Source organism: Orbicella franksi, chromosome 7 (genome assembly GCF_964199315.1).
Source record: "Orbicella franksi chromosome 7, jaOrbFran1.1, whole genome shotgun sequence".
NCBI lineage: Eukaryota > Metazoa > Cnidaria > Anthozoa > Scleractinia > Merulinidae > Orbicella > Orbicella franksi.
Window position 1 is genome coordinate 9,305,201 of NC_138151.1, and position 7,121 is coordinate 9,312,321.

Sequence of the window (7,121 nt, forward strand, 5' to 3'; positions counted from 1 at the left end):
AAAGGTTTCCTGACGACAAAGCAAGGCATTCAAGTTGTTGCTGTTAAGATGTTGAAAGGTTGGTATGCTAGGTCAGAGTGGTTCGTTGTGTCGTGAATTGTTCAATTCATCTGTTTTTAATCATTCAGTTTATTTATCAAATCGACGTTGACATGGTATTGTGTGCCTCTACAATGCAAAACTTTGGTACGTGTACTCACAGTACACGCGATAGACGAGGAATGACTCGAGTGAAACGAGAGGCGCCTCGAGAGAAACGAGACCTCTCTCGAGAGAAAGGGTTGCTTAATTTTTAGCAGCACTGTATGACGATCTTCAAACACACTAAGAAGCATCGCTTGTCGACCAGAATAACAGCTGTAGAGAAGACTACAGAAAAGTCGCTGATAGAGATTTGAAATTTGAAAAGTTACATGTACATGTATGTCATCTACGCTTTATCATCTTGACGATAGCAATTATAGCTGACTACAATTCAAAGTGTTCACAAAATTAATTTATAAATTCATTAGGCCATTTCCTGGTTATCTTGTGCCTCTGTTCCAAAACGAGTCCCTGACCAAAACCTTTCATATGAAAATGAATTTGACTTGATTGAAAATGAACCCGAAGGGGAAACACATTTTCATATGAACGGTTTGGCACTAAGACTGGTTTTGACACCGAGACAAAAGGCAACAAGGAAATGACCTATCTTAGGCTGCACATACCCTTTGACCTGAGAAAAGGATCTTCGACCAGTTTGAGAGCAGTTTAGGGAAATTATATTCAGTAAGTGAATTTTGTCGTTCTTTTTGTCTTGGCAGAAAATGCTGACCAACAGCAAAAGAAAGAGTTTCTCGACGAACTGGAGCTGATGAAACCCATGGCGTCTCATCCGAACATTGTTGGTTTGGTTGGTTGTTGTACTAAGTCAAGTAAGTGGAGTGTGTTCAACTTAATTACCAAATGAAAAGGCTCATTACTGACGGGGAAAGGGTAAAGGGGATGATGAATATATTGGCCATAAGCTATTTTTGTACCAGTCACTGTTACAGAGATGGGTTGCGCGGCGAGATAACTGCCAGTTTGTCAAATTCGGGTCAAGAGGTCTGGATTCGAGTCTGTTCGAGTGTTTCTTTACAGTAGGGCCTCGATATAACGAAGGGCCAAGGGACTGGCAAAATATGTTCTATGGAACTAAGAATGTATTAGCTCAGTCCTGTGAATATCAAAAATACAGAGAGATTTTGCTGTCTCGTGGAGGGCACAGTCTTCCAGTCTTTACTAATTAAAAAAAAATGCCTGTTCAATTTAAACAGATAGTCCTTTTATCATTGTCGAGTACTGCTCCATGGGCAACTTGAAGGATTTTCTTCGTTCCAGTCACGGTAGTGTTGTGTACGCAAACATGGCTGGAAACAGTCTAACATTGACCAACCGTGATCTGTTGTCATTTGCGTGGCAGTGTGCACGTGGTATGAGTTATCTTGCGAGCCAGAAGGTGAGTGCCTAGACCAAGATTTATATTTAACAATTATTCCACGTGCGCGCGCCAGATATGAGATGGTAGATAGCAAACGAGGTGTGTAGCCGAGTATCCAACTCATATCCAACGCGAGCTCGTGAAATAATCGCCTTATTACAAACGCCCACAAAATAAAGAAAACTAAAATGAAATAAAAACAAAAACGTTCAAAAAAAAAAAACCACGTGTACGCTTACCATATTTTTAGAGCATGGTATGATGGCTCTTATAATCCACAAAATATTTTCGTTCGCGCGCGATTGGTGTAAACACGTCACGTCATAAGTGACATTCCCCAATTTTCAAATGCGTGTGTTTGTGAAAAATAGTTATAAGATAATAAACACAATAGCCTGGTTAATTATCTGTTTCTAATTATCTGTTTCTCGAAGCTCGCAGTTTTCCTCAAGCTACGCTCGCGGAAAACTGTTCTCTTCTCGGAACAGGTGATGTCCGCTGAGAAATAGTCGTGCATCTTTTCGCGCTAAATAGAGGCTGTTGTTTATTTATAATCCATCAAATTTTTTCGCTCGCGCGCGATTGGTTCAAACACGTCACGCGACCAAATATTCCCCAATTTTCAAGACTGCGCGCGTTGCGAAAAAGATTTGAAGAAGAATAAAGACAATAGCCTCCATTTGGGGCGAAAATATGTTCGGATATTTGTCCTTGGACATTATCTGTTCCTCGAAGTTCACAGTTTTCCTCGAACTACGCTCTCGGAAAACTGTTCGCTTCTCGGAACAAATGATGTCTGTGAAAAAATATCCGAGCATATTTTCGCGCCAAATTGCGGCTATTGTTTATATATACCATGATGGCCAAGCCAGTGATAGAGTGTAGTGCATGCAGGCGTACTATTGGCGCGCGAGTGAACATTTTCGTATTAGGCCGCCAACTTGGATTTGGATGACTGCATCGAAAACCTGGTTTATCGAACGTTCTGTCCCAAAATAACGCCTGCACTGCAGGCCAAACCAATGAAAACTCTTGAATTGGTCTTATCCAATGATCCAGTTTTTAATAATAAACAATATTCGCTTCTTAAAAGGCTAAAGGCGAAGAAAGTTTTGTAACACACCGAAGTTTTGCGATCTTCAACGTGTAATGTTTTAGGTTTTCAATTCTGTTTGTAGCTTGTTCACAGGGATTTGGCTGCTAGAAACATTCTGGTCGACAAAGGACACGTTTGCAAGATTGCTGACTTTGGTTTGGCCAGAGATATCTATGAAAAGAAGCAATATCTAAAGACCGGAGAGGTGAGTCTATTGCAGTTCCTTGGACGTTTTTTAAAATATTGTAAATGGTACACGTGCACGTAAGAAACTGGCTTGTAAACATTTTTGCCTCTAATGTTGTAGAGTGTTCTTTTACCTCGTATTACAATCTAAAACAAGAAAATCGACCATTTATTGATCAATCTATTTGGTTCTGTAAGCTGCCTGAGTACACGAACGTGGCGTGTTGGGGTCCCACTGAGCTGTGATGTCGCTCGTTTCATTATCTTGTTTATGGTTACCTTGCTTTGTGGGTGGGTCATATTTGTTCCTTTGTATTTTCAGGGGGAGTTACCTCTTCGTTGGATGGCGATAGAGTCGATATTTAAGGGAATAACCACTACAAAAAGTGACGTGTAAGTGATAACTGGGTAAAAAAAACAAAAAACGACGTCATAGTATCACGTGCCTCTGACGTGCTACTTATTTCACTCGTGTCTCACTTGTTCTTCAGCCACTTAGTAATTTCATCAATCGAGTGTTCAATGTTAATCCCGGAAGACTGGATTCTAGTAAATCGTAAATTTTGTTCACAGATACACAATCACAAGCCTTTGTCAGTCTCAACTCATATAATATTCTTCTTCACCTTAGTTATCAGTTAAGACGGAAGAGCGAATACTTCCAGCTATTACAGGCTACAATGTTTAAAGTATAGTTAGCAACTTCAAACGTTGTCTTTGACAATATGCTTTTTGAGTGCAAGATATTTTACATGATACCTCAATGTCTTTTTCTTGCAGCTGGTCATATGGTGTTCTGTTATGGGAGATTGTCACGTTAGGTAAATGTTCTAATCACTCTCGCTACGATCTTTTTAAATAAGTTGTAGAGACGAATTTCTCAATAAAGTGCTTCAAGGAACTGTACTTGTAAACTACTCTGTCCTAAGTTCTCCGCGTTCCCTAATGGATTAGTCAGTGTAATTGTACAAAGTATATACAGTTTTAAAACTTTTCCTGTGGAAACTGTCCTTTGTTCCTAACTTGCGCTGCTGAAAATAGCATTTTGTTCGGTTTAGAGATGAAATTTTTTCTCCACATGTGGTTTAATCAGCTTCTGCCTGCGGTTGTCTCGTTATTCGCTGTGTTTGCAATGCAATGCATTTTGTTCAAATTTTATGATTCGGCGGTGTACGAAATTTTTCTCCAAGAAAAAGTAAGCTACATTACCGCACCCTTATTCGTAATTAGCCAATCAGAAACGGTGTCTACTGTGCTGATATCCTGCGGTATCAAGTCACTGACCCGATATGGTTACGATATCATGGTCACGTGGCCGAATTTGGGTACGGTGAATATCTAATCGTACCTTGTTTGATACGCTTCGGCGACTTATTAGTCTCATTTGGGCTCGCCATGGGTATTTTGGCTTGACTACGATCCGTCAAAATACGAACCATGGCTCAACCAAACTCGCCTGATGTGCCGCCGAAAGCGTAACAACAAGGTATGTTTAACTATAAGTATAAAGTTTTTGTTTGTGAAATTTTTATTTTTTTTTATTTCAGGAGCCAATCCCTACCCAGGCATGACAAGAGATCAAGTCATTGGTCAGCTGCATATCGGTTACCGAATGCCAAAACCACAGTACTGCACTGATGAACTGTAAGTATTCTTTACCAACTAATGCGTGACCGACTAAAATTTTATTCTTCATCCAGAAGGGACGTTATAAATTTCCTACACTTTTTTACCTTTTTTTTTTTGCTGCCATTAACTTGACCATGGCGGTGTTCAACCAGAAAGCTCTTGCTACTTTGGTCACCGCTCACATATGAATTTTATTCTTTACAGCTTTTAAATATCTTTTCATATTTTACTATTTTCATTACAATACCTTATAAAATGTGTGTGAAAGCCCTTTATAGTGTAAACAACGAATTGAATTGAATTGAATTGTAGATATGCCATCATGTGGCAATGTTGGCAAGAGGACCCTGAATCCAGACCGACATTCCTGGAGTTAGGAAAAACTCTGCACAGACTAATGACTGCACAGAAGGTGAGTATCACTGAAGCAAGGAAACGATACAAGATGTATCGGTTTGACAGTCAAACTGAATGTTGTAAAACGATGAACAATTTAAAATGCTGACAGTCCCATCCCGAATAAACGTCTTGTCTCCAATAAGGAAGATGAACTAAATCCTACGCTGTGATTGGCTACCCGAGCGGGCGAGATGGCGCCATCAAATAAATCAAGACAAATGTTCTAGCAGACTTAAAACAATCCTGACAAACAAGAAAACAAGAAAAATTGTAAACAGAACTTGCAGTATAATTTAAAGTACCTTCATTTGATGAAGAACGTTTCGTTGTATCACTGAACCTGATTTGTTTCTCTGTTTTCAGATTTCTATTGATCTGAACAATTTTGATGTAAGCTACATTAATGCCCCTGAAGAGCAGTAGAATGCGCAAGACCGCAAAGTTCAAAGATTTCCACGATTATGGTAATTTATGTGTGGCATTTTTGTCACGCGCTCTAGCTAATAACGCGTGATGAGTCCGTGTTGAGCGTGCGTTTTCCTGACCGAAGTTGCTAAGCAACATACTGCACGCTTCTTGTGCCATGCTGACTTAACTGTTTAAGGGGTCCGAAATCAGAGACTTCTGGACTACCAAATGCAGCGTTTGTTTCACCAACGATGAGTGATGTTCCAGACTATCCACCGGTTTTAAATTGCGCAGGAACTGTCCTCATCCGCTCTTTCAGATCTGGTTATTAGCCGTTTTGGTGAATATTACAACAATTATCTACCTCAGTGGAGAAACAGTGACAGATATCCAATGATATGCGCTTTCACTTAGATATATTTTTGGAATTATTTATTATGTCGAAAAAGTGTAAAATGGATACAACTAAGGTACGTTAACAGATGTATTATTAGGAACATTGCTTAGTTTTCTACATTACGTCTCAAACGTTACCTAACCAGTGGCTCAATGAAAGAGATAAGTGTGTTTCTTTTAATTCATTGAGTTACATTGACCACGTAGAACCTGACGTAAGAAGGAACTCTCTAGTTCTGTCGATTTTTTCTTAATTTGAATAGTAACTACAACTTTTAGTATTTTTGAAGATTGTTATTCAAATTTTTAATAGAGTTAGTGTAGCTGTGAATGCGATCCTACTAGTTTGAACAAAAAAAATTCAATTTAACAGTTTAGGATTAAAGATTAAATCACGATAGCTAATAAATATATAGGATAGTTTTTTAATAGTTTTTAGTATAATTCTGTACAGATAATTAATTTAGTTACATTAGATAATTTAATTAGTTAAGTAGGCACGGCTTGATGGAAGAGCACGTCTGATGCGAATTGACACCGTGGATAAATACGGAATACCTACCTAGGGGTAATTTTGTAATTTTAAGGTGAGATTATTGTATTACAGTTTTTTACATAGTTGTGTATAGTTTGACACCCTGTAAAATTTCGAGCTTGTTGTAGATTAATCTTTAGCCCATATTTTGTAGAGCAAAACTCAGAGCGGAACACAATAAAAAAAATCAAAAGTGATGTGACGTGTTCATTAGGGGCGCTCGTGGGCTAGTTGTAGATTTGCGTAGTTCCTGTACGGCTTACTCTCAGGCCTTCACGGTCAATTGATTTCGGTGACCTTTCCGACACGACTGACCACGTGACCCGAAAACTGTTGACCGTGGCGAAATTTGAGGCCCAGGAACTAGGAAAGTTGCAGAGGTATTCTCTGTGCGATGCTGCTGGGCTTATGTTCCACAAGGCGTGTTTGACGCGGATACGGTCAATTTTCGGTTTTTAAATGATGAATTGAAAAAAATGAAAAATGAACTGTGGGTGAAAGAAAATAGAGATTTTCGTTGTTGATTCCAGTAGCCAAATTTATGAGAATGAAAAAACCAAGGACAATAACTAAAATGCTCATCTTAGATAACTCAAGCTGGCTTCAAAACGATGGAAAATAAAAAAATGTGGGCAACAAAATACGAAGACATACCGCAGGGGCGGATGCATCAAAGGGAGGGGGGTGGGGGGCTGTTATCTTGGGGTTGCAGAATAATAGGGTATGCCCTTACCAAATGTGGCGAATTTGCAATTGGAATCAATCGATGAGGTACCAGTCCAGAGTGTTTGCCTTTATTTCTTTTTTGGCACGGTTGAACCCCGCTATTTCGAACTCTCAGTGGAAACGAAAAATAGTTCGAAATAGCGGGAGTTGGAAATAACCAATAGAAAACGACTGAGGGGCAAATCCAAAGGAAATGGTTTTGAGTTCGAAATAACGAGGGATTCGAAATAACCGAGTTCGAATTGGTGAGGTCCAACTGTATTTACGATTGTTTTCATTTC

General features: G+C 39.2%; 1 protein-coding gene across 2 annotated transcripts in view; it reads left to right on the forward strand.

The window, feature by feature from the left end:
• The window catches only part of LOC145491767 (fibroblast growth factor receptor 2-like), a 16,206-nt gene extending 9,895 nt beyond the window's left edge, over window positions 1-6,311 (forward strand). For both annotated transcript variants that reach the window (XM_081471025.1, XM_081471026.1), the window contains 9 exons: window positions 1-58; window positions 807-917; window positions 1,302-1,483; window positions 2,644-2,766; window positions 3,070-3,140; window positions 3,528-3,568; window positions 4,295-4,391; window positions 4,689-4,788; window positions 5,139-6,311. The exon at window positions 1-58 is cut by the window's left edge and continues 225 nt beyond it. In XM_081471025.1, the coding sequence (XP_081327151.1) occupies window positions 1-58; window positions 807-917; window positions 1,302-1,483; window positions 2,644-2,766; window positions 3,070-3,140; window positions 3,528-3,568; window positions 4,295-4,391; window positions 4,689-4,788; window positions 5,139-5,198 (843 nt within the window). In that variant the 3' untranslated portion in view covers window positions 5,199-6,311. The remainder of the gene's footprint in view (window positions 59-806; window positions 918-1,301; window positions 1,484-2,643; window positions 2,767-3,069; window positions 3,141-3,527; window positions 3,569-4,294; window positions 4,392-4,688; window positions 4,789-5,138) is intronic.
• Window positions 6,312-7,121: the final 810 nt, after the last annotated feature.